This window comes from Lontra canadensis, unplaced genomic scaffold, assembly GCF_010015895.1.
Source record: "Lontra canadensis isolate GAN:19392208 unplaced genomic scaffold, GSC_riverotter_1.0 scaffold30, whole genome shotgun sequence".
In the NCBI taxonomy this organism is placed as follows: Eukaryota; Metazoa; Chordata; class Mammalia; order Carnivora; family Mustelidae; genus Lontra; species Lontra canadensis.
The window spans coordinates 14371515-14394502 of record NW_022631024.1 but is presented as its reverse complement, the minus strand read 5'-3'; the positions used below and the strand labels follow the sequence as shown (position 1 = coordinate 14394502).

Below are 22988 nucleotides of genomic sequence, written 5' to 3'. Positions count from 1 at the left end.
AGGACTTCTGTCTTCAAAAATCACCACCTTTAATGTGACCCAGCCCCCCCAGTCTGGCGAGGTACGGCCTTCACTTGCAGCCAGCAGTGATGGCCTTGAGGCTGCCTGCCCGCGCCAGAATATTTGGCACAAAGAGCAGCCCTGAGGCCCGCTCGATGCTCTCGATGGGCACCAGGAAGCGTTCCAGCGGGACCGCCTCGTCCACGGGGGCGTTGGGCATCACGTAGGATCGCAGTTCGATTTGCCCACCTGCTGCCTCCAGGATCAGCACCTTAAAGAAGTGGGTGGGCACCGCCACGTGGTTCTTGCCGATGACCTGGTACTTTACGTAGGACTTCCCGTCAGCCTCCGTCCTGTGGGCAGACCGGGGCACACGTGGCCTTTCTGAGCTCCAGTGGGGTCTGGTCAGACCAGAGGCTGCGCCTCCAGGAAGCCTTCCCAGATCTGACTTCAACCTTGTGTCAGCCTGTAGCGCTGCCCCCTCAGCGGGAAGCGTCTGTCCGTGCCCTTCCCGGCTCCCCCAGGAGGCAGGAGGTGCTCCCTGCTGGGTAGACACACCCTTCTCCTGTTTTCCTCAGGCCCAGCACCAGGTCAGGCAGGGTGGGGGGTGGCAATAAATGCTGTTAAGAGAACCAGGCCTCGTGGGCATTCACCTTCTTTCGTGCAGACCTGGAGTTACGGTCTGCCTCTCCTGTGGAGGGTGGGCACCAAGTGGGCTAGACCCTGAATTCCCAGTGCGTGCACTGGGCCTGGGGCCCAGAATACGGGACGGAGGACTTCCCATCTTCCCCTCAGCAGAGCCTTCTCCTTCCAGCAGGCCACAGGAGGCACCTGCTAATGATCGGTGCCTCGGTCAGCCCGTGACGAGCACCTACTGCAATGACCTCCACCACCCCCTTTTCACCCCTAAGCAGCCACGAGGGAGGGAATGGCTATTATCCCCACTTTTCAGGAAAGAATATTGAGGTCTTTTGCCCATGGCACCCAGAGACCAGGTGACAGGCCTGGGTTCCATCTGAAGCCTATGGACTCCAGGGCTGATGGCTTCCCCACAACCCTTTGCCTCCCTAGTCTGTCTTCAGTGGGCAGAAAACTCACTGAGCATGCCCAGGGGAGCTCGATCCCTTCTACCTGGGAGGTGGGGCTGCAGAGGGACAAGAGTGAAGACTCGGGATCGGGGAGATGGAGGTCAAACCCTGGCTTCAGGAGAAGGGTGAGGAGGGTTGTTCCAAGCAGAGGAGACTGTGAAAGCAGGAGCCTGGTGCAAGGCTTTCTATCTGGACAGAAGGGGAGTCAGGGGCACATGGCAAGACGTGAGAAGAGAAAAACAGAGGCAGGTTTGGGGCCTGGTGCCAGGGGCAGAAGAGACCATCTTGGCGGGTATCCCACAGGCCTCCAGCTATATAAATGCAGTGAGGGGGCCCGAATGGGCCAGATGATGTGACTTGGCACTGCAGGTGGACCCAGAGGCTGAGGTGGGCCTGGAGGGTGAGTGGCAGGAGGGGCCTCTAGTGAATGGTCGGCCTTGGCATCCCCAGTGCCCCCGTCTCCCAAGTTCTAGCCTTACCTGGGCAAGAAGAGCGGCCCTGTGCATACGTAGACATTTTGGTAGGTGCGGGTCAGGCTGCGGCTGTACTTCTCCAGGTTGTTCCAGGCATTCTGGTTGAGATGGGGCACCTGGTTGAAGAGGTGGGGCTCAGACCGTCAGATGGCAGGAACTGGCACCAAGCTGGGACAGCCTGATGGGGGGTGGGGCGGGCAAGCATGCTAAGGTAATGGGTTCAAGGAAGGAGAGACCCCTTTAGGCCACCTGGCCATGAGGGTGGAGCCGGACAGTGCTCAGGGGGTGCTAGCCTGCCCCCATACGGAATGGGAGGACTAACATCCCAGGCCTCAAAACAGCTTCTCGGCTCCAAAAAGCCGCACCAAAGAAAGGCACTTCTCCCTCTTCAGAGAGCGTAACAAGCTCCCCGTGCCCATCCCCAGGGGCCCATGGGAAGGCACCTTGCCAGCCCTACCCTCTCCTTTCTGAACGTCATGCAGAGCCCAGCTGAACTCCTGGGTCTGCTCTTGAGCTCCCCCGTGTCAAGTCAAATGGGCAGGGAACTGTGACACTGGGAGAGCAAAAGTCAGATGGCAGGCTCAGACCTGCTGGGCCTCATCCAGAGCCCAGGTCAAGTCTCCAGGCCGTACTTGAACAGGGCCTGAAAGAGGGCACACAGTGACTGCTGACAGCTGGCTTTGCAAATTAACTTCCTCTGACTCCTGGGAGGCAAGGCTGGGTAGGGACAATGACTCAGGGTCCTCTAGACAGACTGCCTGAGTTTTCTGCTGTGTGACAATGGGCCAGTCCCTTTGCCTCTCTGTGCCTCAGTTCCCTGCTGAATGCCTGCCAAGGGCCCGGAAGTGTGCTCAGTACTTTTGTACGCATTGTCTTCGGTTCCTTGGCGCTGGGAGGAAACTGAAGCCCAGAGAGGTGCCCAGAGGCCCACAGTTAAGGGCGGACTGCGGAGCGGGTGCTGGGTGGCCCCGTGTTCAGTGCCTCCCGCCAGGGGCGCGCGGACTGAGCAGTCAAGCGCCTGAGCCGGAGCGCGCGCTCGGCAGCTTCCCCGCTCCGCGCAGCGCAAGCCGAGGCTCCGAGAGGCTTTGAGGGGCCGGGGCGCGGCCGCTACCTGGGGCGCGACATTGCTCAAGTAGAAGGTGTCCTCCATGGCCTTCTGGCTCCAGCGGTGGTTGGCGGCGGCGGCGAGGTGGCCGCGGTCGAAGCCGCTGCCGCGGTAGTCGGCGTTGGTGGCGCGGTGGTACGCGTGCACCGAATCGTCCTCGCGGAAGTCGCACGAGCTGCGGTTGCCGTCGCCACGCAGCCGCTCCGGCCGCAGCTGCTCGACCACCCAGAGCGCGCAGCGGGTGCGCGGGTCGTAGCACAGCACGTACGACTCGCGGCTCTTGAGCTGCGCCAGCCCCGGCAGCCCGTACTTGGCCAGCTCGCCGGTGCCCACCGGGGCCCCGGGCTTCGCGGGCACGGCGGGCAGCTCGGCTGCCGCGGCCACGGGCAGCACGGGCAGCCGGCCCAGCAGCCCCGGAGCCTTCCACGCGTCCGGCCGCCGCCGCCGCCTCCAGCTCTCCGCCGCCGCGCCCAGCCCCGCGCCCAGCGCCAGAGTCAGGCCTGCCCGCAGCGCGTGCATGACGGAGAGCGCGGCCCGAGCGGAGGCTGAGAGCGGCCCGCTGCGCCGGGGGAACGCGGCGACCTCCGGCGGCCGACCGCGAGGCTCTTAAAGGGGCCGCGCCGGTCTACGGGGCCCACCGCGGGAAGGAGGTCGGGTAGGGGCGCGAGAGGGTGGGATCCTCGTCGTTTCCATTCACGGACGCTTCGAAAATCTAGGGAACCCCAACCGAGTGGGTCAGGACTGGCGCGGAGCAGACGTCCCGGCGCCCTTTCTTTGCCCTTTTAAGACGCGCGCCACGAGGGAGAGGGGGCGGGACCGTGCGGGCGTACCAGCTCGCTCCTGGTTGGTGACTGGCTGCCACCGCCCCGCCCCGCCTGCCCCTCACCGGACAGCACTCCGACCTCCGCGCGGCGGTAGGAGCTCTGACTTAAGGCGCGCTGAGAACTCTCAGGCACTGATCTAATCCGCTTCCACTACTTGACTTAACCTTCAAAAGAGCCTCGAGAGGAAGTTCCTAGTTGGCAAAACAAGAGAAAAAGGACAAGACCCCAGGTCTGTCTGACACCAAAATCTACCCTCCTACCCACTACACCGTACGTCAAAAGTTCTAGGACATAGGCAAAGCCGAGCAACAGGACAAGGATGCAGGCGGCTGGGGAATGGCTGGTTGGGTGGGAAACCGGCACGATTCTAGAACACAGCTTTGCAGTATGTTTAACAGCCTTAAAAGGTTCATACATTTCAACCTACTTAGAGGGCTGCGCCTGGGAAAATGAATCCGGAACGCTAGGATTTTAAACGCCGCAGTATTACTCCTAATGGAGGGTGAACTAAGCAAAATACCCCAAGTAGGGGCTGGACTCAGACATTTTTTAGTCTATGAGAATACTATATAGGCCGCAAATATCAGCAACTTGCTTACCACCTAACCTCAGGGGTGAGACAGTACACAAAACTCTATCAAGAAAACGACAACGATGTAGCAAAGACTAACATGTTCTCAGTGATTTTCTCTAGATTGTGGGCAGTCCGGATTGTATTTACTTGAACTCCAAAATTCTGTCGATCTCAAAAATAACTTGTTGTGTAATCAAGTACGTAGTACCTCCTTCCCTAGCCCACTGGCCCTTGGCCTGCAGGTGCAAATTGCAATTGTTGAATGAGAAGACTTGAATGGGCTCTTCAACAAGAATTTTCCAGGCTTTTTCTTTGCCCACTCTGTCTCCGGACTCCACCCCTGCTCACACTTGTCCTTCTCTGAGGTCTCAAAGGTTTCAGCCCATCACAATACCAATGCTCATTGCAAAGAACACATGATTTATTAAAGACAACTTGTGATCAACAGCATTGATTCGAGGAATAAAACTGATGAAAAGAACAAAAGCAGACTCACATTCTGAGCCCGGAGTGAGACCTGCTGAGCTCATACAGCCCAATCTCTAAGTGTCCAAAGTCCTGGGGGCAGCTTCCCAATGGGGAAGCCCCAGGCACTCTGGCTCTCAGGTGCCTCCCTGGAGAGTCTGGGGAGGGGTGATGACCAAGGGCCTGTCCTTTCCCCAGGCAGTATCCTACCGGGGAGCGCAGCCCAATCTGGACAGGAGCCCTGTGCTCTTGACCTTCATCCCAAGGTCAAGGAGAGAGCACTGGACCTAAGCCTGCCAATGAGGCAAATCAGAAGCAGTGATTCAAGTAGTATGGCCCCAGAAGGGAAAGTAGGGGGGACAGGCAAGAGGGAATGCATCAGGTGTCCTGGGCAGAGTCTGCTGTATCCCAGGCTGGGGCCCAAGCCTCAGGCTGGGAAGGGGTCAAAGTCGGGACTGAACCACCAGCTGACAAGTTCTGGGAAGAGGCTAAGCCAGGCTGGTCGGAAGTGTGTCTCTGTGCCATGCTGGGGTCTTGCAGTCCGGAGGCCATACCAGCCCTCTCAACACCAGCCATCCGATATCCCTTACCTCCAGTTCCAGTACAGAGCTCACAGCCCTCCCAGCCAGGACCTGCTGGGAAATCAGGAAGGTCCCAGGGGCAGGGGGAGAGGATGCAGACTCTGATTTGGAAAGTCAACGGCTTTTTACCCTCCTGGCCCCACCCTTCACCTCCAAATCAAGCACTAGCCAGTCTGCAATAAATAACCAGGGGTCTGAATAAATAGTAAAAAATCTCCCAAACACTGTGTGTTGGGAGAGGAGGAGGCAAAAAGGCATGTGCACAACGTCCCAAGGTACAGCCTGGTATAGGAGCCACTTGGGGACAGCTCTTCCCGGCCCACAGCCAAGCCTGGGTGGGCAGCACAAAGTCCTGGATGCCAGACTCGGGAAGGCTCTGGGGACAAAAGACCACTGGCCAGTCCGAAAGCCTGAGGACCCCTGCTACATTGCCCAGCCTTCCAGACCCAAGCCACCTGCTTCCTCACAGGAGGAGGAGGGGTTTGGTCAAAATAAGCCCACTCCTCCCACGGCCCAGGGGCAAGAGAAGCCGGCTGCTCCTGCTCAGAGTGCCCTGCCCCAAATCCTAGGGGCAGCCCACGCAGGTGCCCAGGGAAGAAGGGCCAGCAGCTCCTTCACCCTGCTTGGTGAAACATGCCTTTCCTGGCACTGGCAGGATCCAGGGCTGTTAAGCTCAGCTACCCCTGGCCCAGAGAGGCTCCTGTCGGCAGACCCTGCCCTTTATGGGACTCACCACCCTGGGCGGGACCTGGAAGCCATGGGAATGACTAGTCTTCTGAAGCACTTGGATCCCAACCCCTGGCACAGTACCACTTGTGCATCCTTTTCCTTTGGAAAACAAGGGCCTTTGTGGGGAATCTCTGGAAGATCCAGTTCTCCCACATCTCCTTCCTCCAACACTGGGCAGAAAGGAGGGCAAGGGGCCTTGTGGGCCATCATTTCTCAGCAGCTTTTGGTTTCCAAGGTTTCTGTTGGGAGCAGATTCAGGGCCCTCTAGTGAGGCACTGACTCCCTCCCAGTCTGTGGGACCCAGGGGCTTAGGGCCGGGGATGGGATCATACCAAAGCTGACCCCAGGGGCTCTGCTCAGCCAGACTCTTCATTCTGTGTCTGGGGTTCATGGAATGGAGGGGAGGAGGAGTGAAGTGGCTGGGGATAAGGCACCCCAAGAGAGAAGGGCAGAGGGAAATGGAGAGAGGGGCAGACAGAGCCAGAGAGACACACATACTCTGTGAAGGGAGGGAGACCGAGAAGAAAGACTTCGAGGGACCAAAGATACCCCCACGCCCCTCACACACAGTGACAGCCGCACACAAAGGAGCAGCAGACACCTGGGGGATGAAGAGACACAGACACACCCACCCATGACTACGGACAGAAACACACACTCGGTGGGAGCGGGACAGACGGCGGGACCCGGGCCTGGCGGCTTCTTAGCTCCTTCACAGTGTCACCGTCCCCATGGAGAAGCCTAAGCACCAAGAACCAGAGTGGTTTCTGGCTCACTTGCCCAGCACCTCCTGCAACCAGAGCCCAGAAGATCTGAGCAGGAGAGGAGGAAGGGAGCAGCAGAGCACAGGCAGGGGAGGACCCCTGCCAGCCCCCAGTGCCCCCAGTGCGCCCTAGCCCCAAGAAACCACCTCGTGAGCTCCAGCCTTGCTCGGCAGCCTGGGCCAAAGGTCCCCTGGGTCGAAGAGCAGGGAGAGAGCCAGGGCTGGGTGGTTAGAAAGGAGCATGGCACAGTGTGCCCCCAGAGGGGTGCGGCCTAGGGTGAGGGCCAAATGAGGAGGCCTGGAGTGGGCCGGTCCTGCAGCTTCCCCTCGGGCTGGTTGGGATCCCAGAGGCTCCTGTGTGTCCCAGAAGCCACGGTACAGGGGTGGGTGTCTTCTCTCCCAAACCTGGGCCTCTTGCCAGCGGGCTACTTTGAGTCTTGAAGTTCCTTGGCTTTCTGGAGGATCTGGCAGACATCTGTGATGGGATAATCCTAGGTATGGGAAAGGTCAACAATGTGCCTCTGAAGTCAGTCACCCTTCACCACCTCTGCCACAGCCACGCCCCTCCCATGGGCCCTGTCACTGCCCTGGGCCCCCGGCCTCAGGGACAGGGACCACAGGCTACCAGAGGCGGCATTCTGCCCAAACCCCTGCGTAGAGTGAACACTACACCTGCTGCAGCCCTCACCAGCCCAACCCGATCAGCACCAGCCAGGATCACAGCCTCTTCCTTAGCACCAGGACCAACCCCGCCCCCCACCATCTCTCTCCTGCCCTCAAACCCAAGCGCATTCGTAACGAGCCACCTGAGAGCGGGCCGGACGTTGCTGGCACGCTAGTTCACGGGTCACCGCCTCTCTTACAGACCTGGCCAATCCAGCTACTGCACACCAACCCCAAGCCAGGTGTTGAAGAAAGTGAGGCCTGGAGAGGGGGTCGCTTGGCTCAGGCATGGCCAGCACGAAGACGTGGCCCCACAGCTGTCTGCTTTGGCACCCAGGTTCTTAACCCTTATGTGCCCCGTCCTCCCCCAGGCCCGAGCACTCGCACCAACAAGCTCTGCGACGGACCCGGGGCCACTGTGTCCCAGTTACGACAAAGCTCCGTAGAGCGTCTGGTCCAGGGATGCCCAGTCATTCACTCAAGACAACACCACACTCAAGCGGCAGAAGTGGGACTCAAACCCCGATCCAGACCAGATCCGCCGCAGGGGTTTGGATGCTTATGTCCCGGGTTCCTGACCCCAGCCTGTCACAGCAGCTTTCACCCATGGGCGTGGGTGGGTGCTTGGTAAGCACATGCCTCTCTCAGCCAAAGACAGAGCTCACCGCACCAGATCCATTACCTGCAGGAGCCGCATGTTTATGGTAAAGTCCCCTTCTAGCAACTGCTCCCGGATCAGTCTGAGGGAAACAAGCAGAGAAGGTGCTGGAACCCTGGGCGGCCAAGTGCAGGCCCAGCGGGCCCCTTCCCACTCCCTCCTCCCAACCCGTGGTGGCTCACTCCTCCTGAAGACAGCCCCCGCCAACCCCTCTGCTGGCGGTCACACTCACATGAGCATGGCACAGCAGACCAGGAGGAGGAAGTCGAAACGGTTGTCGTCAGCGAAGAGGGAATCCCAGATACGGATGACGTCGGGCAGCAAGAACTCCTGGGACAGCAGCAGTGTCAGCCAGCGGAAGGCGAAGAACTGGGGCTTGATGTTCTGCTCTTGCTGGGGAGACACAGGCGTGGGGTGGGGTGCTCGGTTACCACGCGGTGCCATGCGGCCTATCACACCAGCCACATGTCCTGTGCCAGGCACACTGAGTGGGCAAAGGCACTGGGGTGCTTGGAGAGCCTTGGCCAGCTGAGGGGCAGCTGCTGCTTGCCGCCAGCCAGCGCTGTAACATCTTCCAATTTGTCAAGAGAAGCCAGAAATCCAAGCTTTGATGTAAGCTCTCTAGAATTACAAGTGATTGCTCTAATTCTTTTTAAAATATGGTATGAATTAAAACCTTGGATTTAGTAGTAGACAGATCCATTATCGGGCACTTACTAAAAAGCCTGGGCTTGTGTTTAATAGCATGTGAAATAGATCATTTCACTTATTTCCGCTACACTACAGCCTTATAGGGCCATCATTCCCCAGAAAGATGAGCCTCTGGTCAGCCCCAGGGAATATTAACAGTAAAATTGTTACGGAAAGCAAAAATGTAATTCCATTTCTGTTTAAAAAGACCTGTTTATGTGTATTTTTCTGTTCAAATGATTTTTATGTAGAATATCTCTTTTCTGTTTTCTGAAATAAACAGGGAATGCCAGTCCAGTAACTTTTTAGATTATTTTTGATTTTTAAGAATGACATTCCTACGTTTTTCTCAGAGGACTACCACCAGGCTAAAGGCATCCAGCACACGGTAAACAGCCTGCGCCGTGCCTGGCCCGTGACGGGCCCCCTGCCCGCCTCCTCCTCACACCCAGACTGCTAGTCTCCACGTCAACTGCTGCCTCAGTCTCCCAGTCGTGCCACAGCACCTGGGCCAGTGGTCCCCAGTGCAGCGGCCACTTTTCATCTCCGGACTCAAGCCAGACTTTGCCCGGGGCCTGGGGTGCTCAGGAGGCCTCTATCTGCGCCCCTTCCCGTCTGTCTGCTGTGGCCCAGGGGTCCTGGTGCCCCTCACCAGTTTCAGGTAGAGTTCCATGTCCTTGTCCTTCAAGGTGGAGTACACCTTTTCCATCTTGTAGGTGATGCCACACTGTGAGTCGTCCAGGCTTTTGATGAAGTTGTCCCGGATCTCAGCCATGAGGTTGGTGAAGCAGAAAAAGGTGTCTGCCTCGGCGTGCTCTGGGTAACAGGGGCAGGGGGAGGGCAGCTGCAAGGGAACTGATGCTCTCCCGAGTCCCACCCCAACTCTCACTCATAGGACAGCTTCCCCCGTTACCTCTGAGCCTCTCCGGGCCACCCACCCTCCCAGCTGGACTCGGGCCCTCCTCTCTCCTTAACCATGTTCCACCCCCACACTAAGGACATCACGTCTTCTCACGTCTTCTGGCAACACTGTACTTTCGCTTAGCAACTATCACATGCACTTCTGATGACATCTTCCCAATCATTATTTAATTCCTTGTCAATTATTCAGCTTCCTGTATATTAATCTCATCTCCTCTACCAGGATTTCAGTGATAAATAGAGATCAGTATGCCTCCAACATTCTAGAAAACCTGAGCTGCAAAGGAACCCAGAGACCATCCAGGTGAACCCCTCATATGTGATGGAGGGCAGAGGGAGGCCCAGAGAAGGGAAGAGAGTTGCACAGCCTGATAAGGCCCGTCAGCCTGGCTCTCCTTGGTCCACTTTTCTAGGGAGACGCCGGAGGGATGGGGGCACCATGAGCCCTTTTACCTTTCCATTCGCTGTTGGGGTCAGTGGCAAAGGTATAGTAGAGGGGCCCCACGATCTCATTCATGCCCTGCACATAAGCGATGCCAGGGTTGAGCTTGGCATAGATGAACAGGATGCGCTCCACCACCTCCCAGTGGGCCTCACAGCCGTTGGGCAGCACCTCGTACTCATTCAGGGAGGATGGCGCAGAGTTCTTGTGCGGGGAGCTCATCTGTGGGAGGAGAGGACCCAGGAAGGCAGGTGGCATTACAGGTAATGTGTTCAGATATGTTTACCCTTCAGCCTAGACCCAACTTTCAGCTTATGGGGAATACAGAGCAAAGCAGAATGTATCCAATACCATGAGGAGAAACAAGCAGACAAATCCAGAATGTGGGACATTGTGCAAGACAGCTGGACTAAAGTCTAATTTATGGTGATAAAAGCTACAACACTTGCCTCTGAGGTGAGGGCATACTGACTGGCAAGGGACACTAAGGAACATTCTAGATGATGGAAATGTTCAGTGTCTTAACTGGGTTGGCAGCACAAGATATGGACATAAGAAAAAGTTCACCCAGCTGTACAGTTCAGACCTGGCATTTTATTGCATGTAAGTTATACTTTACTTTTTTTTTTCTTTTAAGATTTTATTTATTTGAGAGAGAATGAAAGCAATCACAGAGGGAGAGGGATCACAGAGGAGAGGGAGAAGCCGACTCACTGCTGAGCACGGAGCCCAACGCCCAGCTCGATCCCAGGACCTGGAGATCAGGACCTGAGCCAAAGGCAGACGCTTCACCGACTGAGCCACCCAGGCGCCCCATATTTTACTTTTTTAAAAAATCTTTAGGGGCACCTGGGTGGCTCAGTGGGTTAAGCCTCTGTCTTCGGCTCGGGTCATGATCCCAGGGTTCTGGGATCGAGCCCCGCATCGGGCTCTCTGCTCAGCGGGGAGCCTGCTTCCCCCTCTCTGCCTGCCTCTCTACCTACTTGTGATTTCTGTCTGTCAAGTGAATAAATAAATCTTTAAAAAGAAAAAAAAATCTTTAAACAGGAGCACGTGGGTGGCTCAGTCAGTTAAGCATACAGCTCTGGATTTCAGCTCAGGTCATGATCTCGGGGTCCTAGAGCTGAGGCCTGTATCAGTTGTGGGTCAGACTCCCTGCATAGTGGAGAGTCTACTTGTCTCCCTCTCCTGTGCTTCTCTTCCCACTGGCTCACGTGCATGCAGACACTCTCTCTCTAAAATAAATTAAAAATAACAACAACAACAATAAGAACCAACCTTTAAACAACAGACAACTGGCCCAGAGTCTTCAGAAAGTCAAATACTACACCTGGGGGGACAGTGGAGGCCGCCCTAGATCACAAGACTACAGAAACATAACATCTCCATGCAACATATACACCTTGACTGGGTCCTGGCTGGGAGTCAAACAATAAAAATATTCTCAGCATATTGGAGGACACCTGACCGTGGCCTGGATACTGGGTGTTGTGTGGAATTATTAATTTTCATAGATGTGACGGTGGTTAAGAAGGAGGAGGTGCTCGCTCCCAGGAGATGCCTGCTGAAATACCTGGGGGGCGAGGGTCAGGCCATGTGCAACTTACTCTATACAGAATATACCCACAAGTTCAGCAGGAAGTTAACAACTGTTGAATTCAGGTGCAAAGTATATAGTTGAGTACTGTACTCTTCTTTCAACTTCTCTGCAAGTTTCAGATTTTCTCTCTCTCTCTTTTTTTTTTTCAGTTTCATTCATTTAAATCATCTCTACATCCAAGGAGGGACTCGAATTCACAATCCCGAGATCGAGAGTCCCATGTTCTACAGGCTGAGCCAGACAGGCACTCCTCAGATTCTCCATTAAGAAAAAGTTAGAGGGGAGCCTGGGTGGCTCAGGAGGTCAAGCATCCAACTCTTGGTTTCGACTCAGGTCATGATCTCAGGGTGGTGGGTTCCGGCCCCACACCAGGCTCCATGCTAAGCAGGGAGTCTGCTTGAGATTCTCTTCCTCTTCCTCTGCAAGTCCCCTGAGTGCACATGCACCCTCCCTCTCTCTCACTCTCTCTAACAAAAAAGAAAAGAAAAGAAAAGAAAAAGCTGGGCAATAAATAGAAGAGGATCCCTGCTCCAGGGGGCCGTTCGGGGAGAGGTCTCCAACAGCAGGTGCCAACAGGAGCCTCAGGTGCTCTGTGAGGAGTCAGGTGCCGGGGTTCCCAGGGTGAGAGAGCTACAAGCCAGTGCGGGCAGGGACAGCGTATGGAGCCGTCCCCGAAGCACGGGGTCCCGAAGACCAAGTCCCTCTCCATCATATGCATGTGCATCCACGTGCGCTCATACACACATCGCTAACATTTCCTGAGAGTTTGCCAAGTGCAAGACGGCGCTCTACAAGCCATCAAATCCTCTGTACAATCGACAGTATCTGCTCAACGTTATTTTCACAATGAGGAAACTGAGGCTCAGAAATATTAGGTCACTCAGGGCGCCTGGGTGGCTCCACTGGCGAAGCATCTGCCTTCAGCTCAGGTCATGATCTCTGGGTCCTGGATTAAGTCCCAAGTCAGGCTCCCTGCTCAGTGAGGAGTCCGCTTCTCCCTCTCTCTCTGCCCTTCCCCCGCTCGTGCTCTCTAATAAACAAACAAACAAACAAACAGATGTTGGGTTACTCATCAACTGCTCGCATTACATGGCAGCACCCGGAGTGGCTGATCCCAGGGCCCGGAGCCGAGACCTCGGAGAAGCGCTTTCCAGCCTTCCAAAAATCTACAGAGCCACAAGCTCATTTCAACCTCTGGCCAGTTTAAAAGCCAGGAGGATGGAAATGATTATGTCCAGTTTATAGAAGAGGAGATGGAAGCCCAGGAAGGTCACCTGGTATTACTGTCCCAAAGTTAGAGGGATACTCAACTACTGTCCAACCACAGGCCCCGAGGTCCAAGGATAAAGCTTCTGGTCAGGTTCTCTGCCACGAGGACCATACTGGAACCTAAAGTGGGTAAGACCTTGGCTCTCAAACCCCAATTACTATAGTGAAATGAAGGAAGTCAGATCCCCACCTTGCCCTATAGCCAAGACATCAGCAGTGAGTAAGAGGGTCACCCACAAAACCAAGCATTCTGTCCCCCTAATGGGGGACCCTGGGATCAGTAGCAGAAAATGGCTGCTCTCCTACTAGAGACACAGAGACCTCATCAGTCATTCTACTTGGGAGGCCAAAAGCTTCTGAAATATTATCTGTCACTAGCTTGTTGGAGATTACAGAGAAGGGTTTTTCCACTGTTGGAGGACAATGAAAAATTTTGAGGAACAATTTGCGAGTTCCACGTAACAAAGCACAGGTGTAAATTAAAGAACAAGGTACTATGCTTCATCTGGCTACAAGCAACTTCTCAGAGTTACAGAATCTGCTAGAAGAACGGGATTCAAACACTCAGCATGACTTGGCCAGAACAAGTCCTATTAATTCTAGCTCCTGGAACAGCTGGCTGGCTCAGTGAGCAGAGCACACGATTCTTGATCTCAGGGATGTAAATCTGAACACCACATTGGGTATAGAGACGACTTAAAAAAAATAAGATCTTAAAAAAAAAAAATTCTAGCTCCTAAGTCTCTCAGCTCTACCCCACCCCCCCATTCTACCCTGGCCCTCACACACCTTTGCCTGGACAATGCAGCTGCCTCCCAACCTCCTTTCCTACCCCTCCCATCAATACCCCCATGGGGCCCACAGCAGTCCTTTACAGAGGCAGACCTGAATCATGTCACTGGCCTGCCAGGAATGCTGCAAGGCTCCCCAGGCCTCAGGACCAAGGCCCCGGGAAGCCGCGACACCACTGATCTTGCCGGCATCCTCCAGCAGCCCTGCCTCTAGCCAGGCTGGACACCCCCAGTCCCTGAACACACCACGGCTCTCTCCTGCCTGAAGCCTCCATGTACGCCCTCCTCTCCTCCTGGAATGAGCTTTCCTCCTAGTTCTTGGGTGCTCAGCTTAAATGTCACCTCCTCAGAGAAGTCTTGGCCAGGCCAGGGCAGGTCAGCTCCCCACCACCATCACTGCTCCCACCACACTTTCCCCATCAACATGCAATTACTTTTTCAAGAGCCATCTCCTCTGCTGCTCCTTTACTGCACAGCAGGGCCCTTCCCCAGGACCCCTGACACCCAGCTTTGGACACCTGACGTGCACAAGGAACCCCAGAGGCAGACCTGGCAGGACCAAATTACCCAAAGTTCGTTCTGGGTAACTGTCAGGGCAGATGGTTGCAGGCCCGATGGCCAGTGGCCAGGGCTCCAAGAGAAGCATGGAGGAAAAGGTCCCTGGGGCCCCCAAGTTGGCTCTCACGTTTGTGACTCCACTGCGGCTCCGGGCCACTGTCTGGGATTTCAGTGTTGTCTGCTCCACCCGCTTTCGAAGGGTCTCGAACTCATTCTGGGGGTCCAGGATAAGGAGGCAGGGGTACTCGGTGGCTCTCTGGAAGAAAGATATGTCTGGGCACAACCTCCTGTCGAGAGGAAACAGGAGAGTTCTGTTACTCAGGGTGGAGGTTTGGGGCATCCCATCAGCGCCCCACTGCGGGGTGCGCCAGTATCCCAAAAGGCATTTTTTATGTGTTTTTAAAAAACAACATTTTAGGGGTGCCTGGGTGGCTCAGTGAATTAATCCTCTGCCTTAGGCTCAGGTCATGATCTCAGGGTCCTGGGATCGAGCTCCACGTTGGGCTCTCTGCTCAGCGGGGAGCCTGCTTCCCCCTCTCTCTGCCTGCCTCTCTGCCTACCTGTGATCTCTCTCTCTCTCTCGGTCAAATAAATAAATAAAATCTTAAAAAAAAAATAAAACCCAGATTAAAAAAAAAAAAAACAACATTTTATTTTTAAAAGTTTAGTTTATAAAAAGCAAGACACGTATTTTATATATATATATATATATACACACACAAGTATATCCATAATCTTATGTGTTATTTGTAAATAGATACACATATAAACTTTTAGGGGTCCTTACGGTCTTCTAATCCAACTTTTTTTTTTTTTTCTTTTCCTTTTATTGGTGGGCAGCAAAGCAAGATTTATTGAGCAACAGCAAAGTGATAGTACAAAGCTCCCGAGAAGGGAGGGGACGCAAGAGGGCTGCCCTCCAACTCTTCTCTTAAACCACAAACATCTCTCCATGTCAAAAATATTTATCTAGGGATGCCTCGGTGGCTCAAGCAGTTAAGCATCGGCCTTCGGCTCAGGTCACGACCCCAGGGTCCTGGATCAAGGTCCACATTGGGCTCCCTGCTCATCAGGGATCCTGCTTCTCCTTCGGCCTGCCGCTCCCCCTGCTTGTGTGCGGGTAGCACACACTCGCTCTCTCTCTTTCTGACAAAACAATAAATAAAATCTTTAAAAATATACATTTATCCAATATGCCAGGGTGTTAGGTGTAGCGTGGTTTAAAATAGTGATGTTGCACGTGGTACAACAGGACAGCTTATACAGCTGACACAGGAAGATGTCCAACACGGAGGGAGAGAACAAATCAAGGTGGGAGATAGTTTCTAGAATGTGACAGAGTTGGTTTTGTTTTGCTTCTGGTCTGACTGAGGAATCACCAACACACAGCGCCATGTGAGTTTAAGGCACCAGGTTTTTCTCGTGTCTGTGAGACAGCAGAAGCACATTTTTCCAGACTTCTCACATACAGCACATTGCAAACCTGCTCTCCAGAAACACTGTGCAACGTGCTACAGTCGCTACCAGCATGAGACTGAATCAATTTCTCTAGAACCGGGTTCAACATGTGGTTGGTTAAGACACCTTCTGGACAGAGGATGCCCCAACACCAGCCCCAGAATGCAGGAGACGAACCCCGTGCATCCTGGTGGAGCCGCGCTGGGCCGGGTATCTAGCTGGGGCCTTCTGAAGACAGGCCTGGGCCAAATGAGCAGAGACAGAGGAGCAGCACCCAGGGTGGCAAGGGCCTGGAGACTCAGCTAACACCCGCTGAAGGCGGAACTGAAACCAGGCAAACAGACTCCAGAACTCTAGTTCCAACCACTCAGCCCCACTGCAGATAAGGCTCCCTTCCCGCTCCTCACACAGCCTTGTGGGAGATCCCGCCCACTGCCATACCCGCCAACCCCACAGGACAGCACAAGTGTGTTTCCACATTTCTCTGCCAAGTGGAGAAGCACACCCACGTACACGCTGTAGCTCACCACTTTTCATAAAACACACACCTGACCCCGTCACTCCTATGCTTAAGACCTTTGCACAATTGCCCCATGTCTTCCGGATCAAGTCCGAGGTCCAACCCCCGCCTTCCTCTAGTGTGGCTTCAAGCACGCTGGCCTTCACACTGCTCCTCGAATGTGCTTCTGTGCGCTTGCCAGGGCCTTCCTGCAAGCAGCTCTCCCCAGCCACGACCTTTCCCTTCCTCATCCCCCAAGGTCTACCACTCCCGAGACCTCAGCCAAGGCTTCCTCCAAGCTCTAAAAAGCGCCCTGAACTCTTCTCTCAGAGCATTTACCACAAATGCTAATTACTTGGAAGATGTCTTGCTGAACGACTATCTTCCCGTCCTCCCCACCAGGTTCTAAGCTCCTAAGAAGGGCTATGTCTGTCGACCCCAAGCTCAACGCAGAGCTTGGCACGGAGCCTGCCATAAAGCAGGACCTCAGTATCTGCTGCCAGAATCATCGGACGAACCATCCATACACGCCTGGGGCACTAATGCCACTAAGGCATGGCAAGAGGAGCGTCAGGCACTCACCTCGCTTGCCAGCCCCATTCATAGGCCGACATCGCTGGGGCCTGGACCCACCTACTGGATCACCCACTAGTTCCTCAAACACCCACCTGTGGGCATGGGCTGGAAAGCACAGGACTGGGAAACTCCCCAACAGTCCCATGCTCCAGCTCCTGACCCCCAGGGCCCCACTTACCGGACGTCTTTGTCGATCTGCAGCAGCACCTCGTTGTCTTTGAAGTAAGTGTTCCACCGGCTGTCAGGACTGGGGTTGAGCGGCTGTGGGGAGAGAATCAGCTGCTCTGTTCTAGGTCCGACTAGGATGTCAGCCGACAGACTCCAGTCTGGGGGCCGGAGCAGAGGCCCCAAACCAACAATCCCACCAGGGGCCCCGCTGAGGCTCTGAGACAGCCTGTGAGCCAGACGGGGAGCCTCCCACATCACGTTCTAACTCCAAACAGAGCCCCGCAGTCTGTCCCGACGACATCCCTGCTGGCCAGGGAGCGTCCCTTCTGTCTGTGGCTGCCGTTCTCGAACGCTGCCTACACCAGGCGCTGCTGAATGCTTGCTGAATGAATGCACATTTTATCATTAGGTCTCTTGAAATGTGATTCATCAACACTTTGAATCGCCCATCCTAATCCTTGGAGCATGAGCCTGGGTCCATCCATCCTCACTTCCTGCACATGGGGAGGGGCTCAGTATTTGAGGAGAGAATGAGGCTTCCTCTTGGCCACGGGAATGTAGTCTATCCTCACTCCTGCCTGCTCTTTCTTCAACTATAAAATCAAAACCTTCCCCACGGAACAGAGGTGGGGTGGACAGGAGACAGTGCCGACACGAGGAGGGGGCTCAGTGCTATGCACGCCTTCGGAGCCCAAGATATGACTTAACATTCCTTACTGGGTCCAGTGCCTGGGAAATAGAAATGAGAGACAACAGCTTTCATGGGCCGAGTGGCCCCACGCAGAAAGGAGGTACTTGATGGGCCAAGAGGGGACCCAGATTGGCTCCACCTGTCCTCCGGGGCTGGGGGAACTTGCCAGCTCCAAAGCCTGCATCCCTCCCTACTCTGTAGCCTCGGTCCCTGCTGTCACCCTTACTCACGTGGTCCTCAAAGGTCACATCCTCCCTGGACACACCCATGTTGGCCTTGGCAATGCCAGGCTGAATAATCATTTCTCTCAGGAACTGAGAATATAGCTCCCTATGGAAGACAAGAGGAGACACGGATGATCCCAAAGGTCCCATCCTGGGAGCAGGGACCAGAGAAGAGCAACAGGAGGCAAGACCTGTGGTCTGACACAAAGGGCCTCCCATCATCCCCCTCTCTCATGGTCTCACCTCTGCTTGGCCAGGATGGAGGTCCATGAGGCTCTTTCCAAGGGGAGGTAGTTCAAGAGAATCTGCACAGAGGGAGAGGAATAAAGCTCTGGCGACTCTCCAGCTCAATCCCCGACAGTACATGGAGGTGGACTGGCCTCACGGAAAATGCCTAATAAAGCCCAGAGCAGACCAGACGGGCTGAAACCCACGAATGAAGGTGTGGACTAGGGTAGCCTTCCCTTTGCCTCCACTGACTCCCTCCTCCTTGACCCCAAACCAGCCCTTTCCGCTGCTTTTCTTCACACAGACTTCCAAATGATAATAAAATGTGGTGCTCAAAGAGGCTAGACACCCAGGCACTGGGCTTTGGCTCCCACCTCAGCTAAGAACCGTGGGCAAAGCATGGCCTTTTTTTTGTCCCATGAAGCATCACTTCCGTTTCTCTGTATGAACCAGGAAGGAGAGGGCTTCTCTGGCAATACAAAGCGTTCCATCCCCAAGGGGATCCTGGAGGGGATGCCAAGAACAGAAAACCCCCAACTTCCCAGAAAAGTTTCCTCGAACAAGCAAGGAAAGGCGCAGGACAAGAAGAAGGGGCTGGGGTGGGGATAGCCCATGCAGGAACCCAAGGACTCTCGGCAGAGCAGACGCCCCAGCCCAGGCACACCCACCTTCCAGCAGAGGCACCGCAGTCCGCCCTCACAGGGGATGCCTGTGGACACAGCAGGCAAGAGTCACGCCCCAGGCCAGAGTCCCAGGACCCCCAGCCCTCCACCTCAGAGCTAGCTGGCAGGAAATGGAATGCGCAAGAAGTACTTCTTCCAGGTTCATTTTCTGTCAGAAAGATGACTGAACTGGATGCTAATCCTGCGTATTTCTCTCCGTGACCCCACCCCAGCACTCCCTCTGTGTGGAATGCTCTTTTGAGGATAACACCTTCTCATTCTCAGTATTGCTTCCTCGGAGCAGCGTTTACCCACCACCATCTCTTCCCAGTTAAAGTCAGATCTCTCGTTACAAGCGATAATGGTTCCGTAACTTCTCCTTCACAGTGTCCATCACAATCAGGACTGTGTAACACAGTTTGTGTATTTATTTAACATCTGTAACCCTGAGCACTGGGTAAGCCCCAGAAAGACAAGAGCCAAATGCGTCCTACAGTCCCTTTCTCTAGCATGGGACACAGCACACAGAAGGCAAACCATAAATACTTGTGGAACACAAATTAAGCTATAAATGGTAAGTGCTTTGTGCCTTATGCCCACTGCTTCACTTAACCCTCATTATAACTCTAGTAAATAGGCAAGATTAGCATCGTTGTCCTCATCTTCCAAATAAGGAAACCAATCCTTAACACAGAGCAATCAGGGACTCAAACACGGGTGTGTCTGAATCCTACAGCCCAAACTCCACAGCTCCCGCAGAATGGCTCCCCCAAGGCCTGGAAGAGTCTCCAGCTCAGTACACACCCCGGGACCCCCTCAAGGTCTTCAGGGTCTAAATACCACCCGTGAACAAAAAACAAACTCCTGTGGCAAGACTGTGAGGAAGTTCACTAAAGCAGCTGTTGCTCCCAGACCCCCAACACCGCGAACAGGAGCTAACGCCTCCACCTCAGAATCCGCACGGGGAGAAGAGCAACGCAAGAATTCCTTGCTGACCAAGACACAAGGGCCAAGCAGTAACCAGAACCTGCACAGAACACCTTAGGGTATTTTAAAAGATAAGCAGAAATCTCTGTGTTGGCAGGGTAACCAGGCCCGGGAGGACAAAGTCAAACATCGCTGAAGTTCGGCTCCTAATCAGGGTCTCAAGGCCTTAACCAAAGTTCACGATCCCCTGACTCGGCTTTGATCCCCGAGCCTGGGAGAGAACCAGGAACCACTCTGCAGCTAACCAAATTCTACAACACAGGAAGGTGTCTGAGGAGTGAGGAAGACACTGCAGCAGCTCCAGCCTCCCGCTCCAGCCTCCCAGACCCCCTCTCCAGTGACTCCTGGCAAGCAGCAAGCACCACTTAAACACCAGGAAACATCCAGGCCCACAGACATGTCCTTGGTGGTCAGGGTTGTCAAGAGCTGTTTCAGAGTCACAGAATCTGGCGAAGTCCCCGGGAGGCATCCTGGCCCCCAGAACTGCCCGGGTGTGGCCTTGCGGGCTGTCTCCTCCATTCTAACCACACAGCGTTGCTCTAGGAAAACTCTGAACCCGGAGGAACCGCCGCTTACCACTAAAACTGAGTTCCCGAAGCTTTTCCAAGGCGATGGTGGGCTCCTTCAGGACATCGTGGAAATCTGCAATCCTAGAAGGTGGGACAGTGACAGACTTAGTGATCACTCCTGAAGCCCAGAGCCCTCATATCACCAGTCTTCAACCTGTTCCCCCTGTCCCTTCAGGACAGAAAGACAGCAAAGCTGTCAAGGTCCTGGCCAAAGGCATCTTTGGGGAACGACAGAACTACAGATCACTCCTTCCTTCAAACCCAGAAACATAGAGGTATTCTTGTCTGTCTAGAGGTTCTCAACCAAACATCATGAAATCAGACACAATTCTAATATTTAGTGAGCATTTATTGGGCACTTCCTGCTGGGGGACCCAGCCCACAGGGCCACTATCTGAACTCAAGGAACCCTAGGAACCAGGAGTAACATGATCCCTAGACAACGGGCCTGTGTAATCCGCACGCAGCTCTCCAGGCTCAAAAATATAACCATTAGAAGACTTCTGGGCTAACCCGCAGGCAAGGACAAAAGGTTTAAAGAACAAGGGAGGAAAATTGAAGAGTGAGCAAAATTTGGCCGGTGCTGAGGGATGTGGCCTGGGGGAGGGGAGCCTGGAGAATCCAGGTTCTCCAGCATGTCTTGTTAGAAACGGGCCAGCGGGGGACAGGGAGCATTCAGAGGGGAGGGTGCTGGGACGGGAGGGGGGGCAAAAACGGGGGTGGGGTTGGGGAGCTGGGGAACCGGGCTTCGAGGCCTTGGACGAGGAAGACACGAGGGGAAGAGAGAAACCCGGGGTCCAGGATGAGGGAGAGAAATGGGGTGACAGCGGGGAGCAGAAGAAGTGCCTCCGCTCCGTGCCCTCTCAGGCCCACAGGCAATGAGGTTAGAAAGTGGGCGCCCGAGACTCTCTACCGCGAGGGGGGGCTCCCGGATTCCTGGCGGTGCCTGCGCCCTCCTCTGCAAAGCAGAGGGGGCGGCCTGACCGGGAGTGGTGTGGCTGGGTCGGCCCCCGTGGCCCTTACCTGCTCTTGTGCAGACTCGACATGGCGTTGACTTCCGGATCCCCCCGCTGCCTCCGCCGCCGCCACCGCCACCGCCGCCGCCGCCACCGCCACCGCCGCCGCCGCCCCCTGGGGACGCGGGGCTGTCTGCAAAGGCCTCCGACCGGAAACGCAGCCGCGGGAGCATGCGTTCCGTCTCGCCCCGCCCCGCCCCGCCCCGCCCCCTCTGCCCGGCCCCGCCCCCTCTGCCCGGCCCCGCCCCGCTCACGTGCCGCCCCTGCCCCCGCCCCCACCCGTCTCGCGGGTCTTGCCGCCCAAGTTAAGGACGCGCCGGTGACCGCGCGAACTGTGTTCCCGAGGCCTATTCTTTGCGCTTTCCTGGGCCTCCGTTTCCATCTCTGCAGTGCACTTGTCACCCTGTCCTCTTCCTTACCCGGTCCTCGGCGGCCGTAAACTGGCGTCCTTGTTTCGGGAATGTGGACCTTCCCTGCTGAACGACACAGGCCTCCAGGCTGGTCTTTTCACGGCTGAGTCCTGCACGCCTGTGACAGCAGTGCCCGCGCCGAGCCGAGGGCTCCATGGCTGTGGTTCGGTGACTACGGGATGGATGAGCACGCCGGTAGTTCAGTGTTTCCTTGGCTTTCGGAGTTGAACGTGAAACTCACCATACCAGAACACGAGAAAAAGCCAAGATTTCAGGATCCTTCCCGAGGAAAGATAGTTGGCAGCCTTACAATGATTTTCTCTACACCTAGGGGCTCATATGTGCATATGTCCTTTTTTTTTTTTTTTTTTTTTAATTTATCCACTGATGGGTGAAAACTTTGTCACTGGGCTGGGGAACCTCAAACCCGCCCTCCAGCTCTTGAGGAATTTTCCGCTCCTGTGAAGCCCGCACACAGATATCTGTCCCTTTATTTGTCGACCCCACAGTTCTGCACCCACTTGTGTGGTAGATACAGAGCTAAATGTTTCTGTAGAATACGAAGATTAAGTTCTTGTATGAAATACAAGAAATAAATAAATGTTGTCATCATTGCACAACAGTAAAAGAATATGTTTCCAGATAAAAAGAGTGTCAGTCAGCCCTTTAAAATATTAGTTAGGAAGACAGGGAAAAACACAAATGGTATGTTAAGAGAATTACTGACAGCTGGCTATCATTAAAAAAAAAAATAAAGTCCTATTTCTATCTCACATATGACAGAAAAATACATTCTAGATGAATTACAGCTCTGCAAGGGGAAAATCTATGGGATTAGAAGAAATATATAGAAAAATGTTCATAGTCTTAGGGAATGAAGACACAAGATCCAGAAGCCATGAAAGATAAGACATAAATAACCACATAAAATTTAAAATCTCTATGTGGCAAAGTAAAAGATAAACATCCATAGGGGAAAACATATGCACCCTTTGTGATAAAAATGTGAATCTTCCTAACATATATGGAGTTTGCTTTTTAAAGATTTTATTTATTTATTTGACAGAGAGAGAGTACAATCAAGGGGAGTGGCAGGCAGAGGGGAAAGGGAGCCTGATGCAGGACTCGATCCCAGCACCCTGGGATCATCACCTGAGCCGAAGGCAGTCACTCAATCAGCTGAGCCACCCAGGTATCCCAGTCTATTGGAATTTTAAATAGTGGGGTCCAGAAAGCTGCTCTGAGGTGACATGTAAAGAACCTTCGGAAGGTGGTGATAACCAGACACTTCAATGAAGAAATAACA

The 22988-nt window shown here is 54.5% G+C and overlaps 2 protein-coding genes across 3 annotated transcripts; both read right to left on the bottom strand.

Moving 5' to 3' along the window:
- Nucleotides 1–42: 42 nt before the first annotated feature.
- On the bottom strand, nt 43–3404 carry ENDOG (endonuclease G). The gene is made up of 3 exons (XM_032866032.1): nt 2673–3404; nt 1568–1677; nt 43–353 (listed from the first exon to the last, which is right to left on the bottom strand). The coding sequence occupies exons 1-3, from the start codon at nt 3183–3185 to the stop codon at nt 71–73; spliced, it is 906 nt and encodes a 301-aa protein (XP_032721923.1). The 5' UTR covers nt 3186–3404; the 3' UTR covers nt 43–70.
- A 1827-nt stretch (nt 3405–5231) lies between these two features.
- TBC1D13 (TBC1 domain family member 13) lies at nt 5232–21361 on the bottom strand. 2 transcript variants are annotated; one of them, XM_032866025.1, is made up of 12 exons: nt 21280–21361; nt 20264–20337; nt 18707–18747; nt 18054–18115; nt 17817–17916; nt 16906–16988; nt 14322–14481; nt 9988–10198; nt 9266–9429; nt 8156–8316; nt 7948–8005; nt 5232–7093 (listed from the first exon to the last, which is right to left on the bottom strand). In XM_032866025.1, the coding sequence occupies exons 1-12, from the start codon at nt 21300–21302 to the stop codon at nt 7028–7030; spliced, it is 1203 nt and encodes a 400-aa protein (XP_032721916.1). In that variant the 5' UTR covers nt 21303–21361; the 3' UTR covers nt 5232–7027. The 2 variants fall into 2 exon arrangements, with proteins under 2 accessions (XP_032721916.1, XP_032721917.1); XM_032866026.1 differs by lacking the exon at nt 18707–18747 and having other exon boundaries at nt 21280–21297.
- Nucleotides 21362–22988: the final 1627 nt, after the last annotated feature.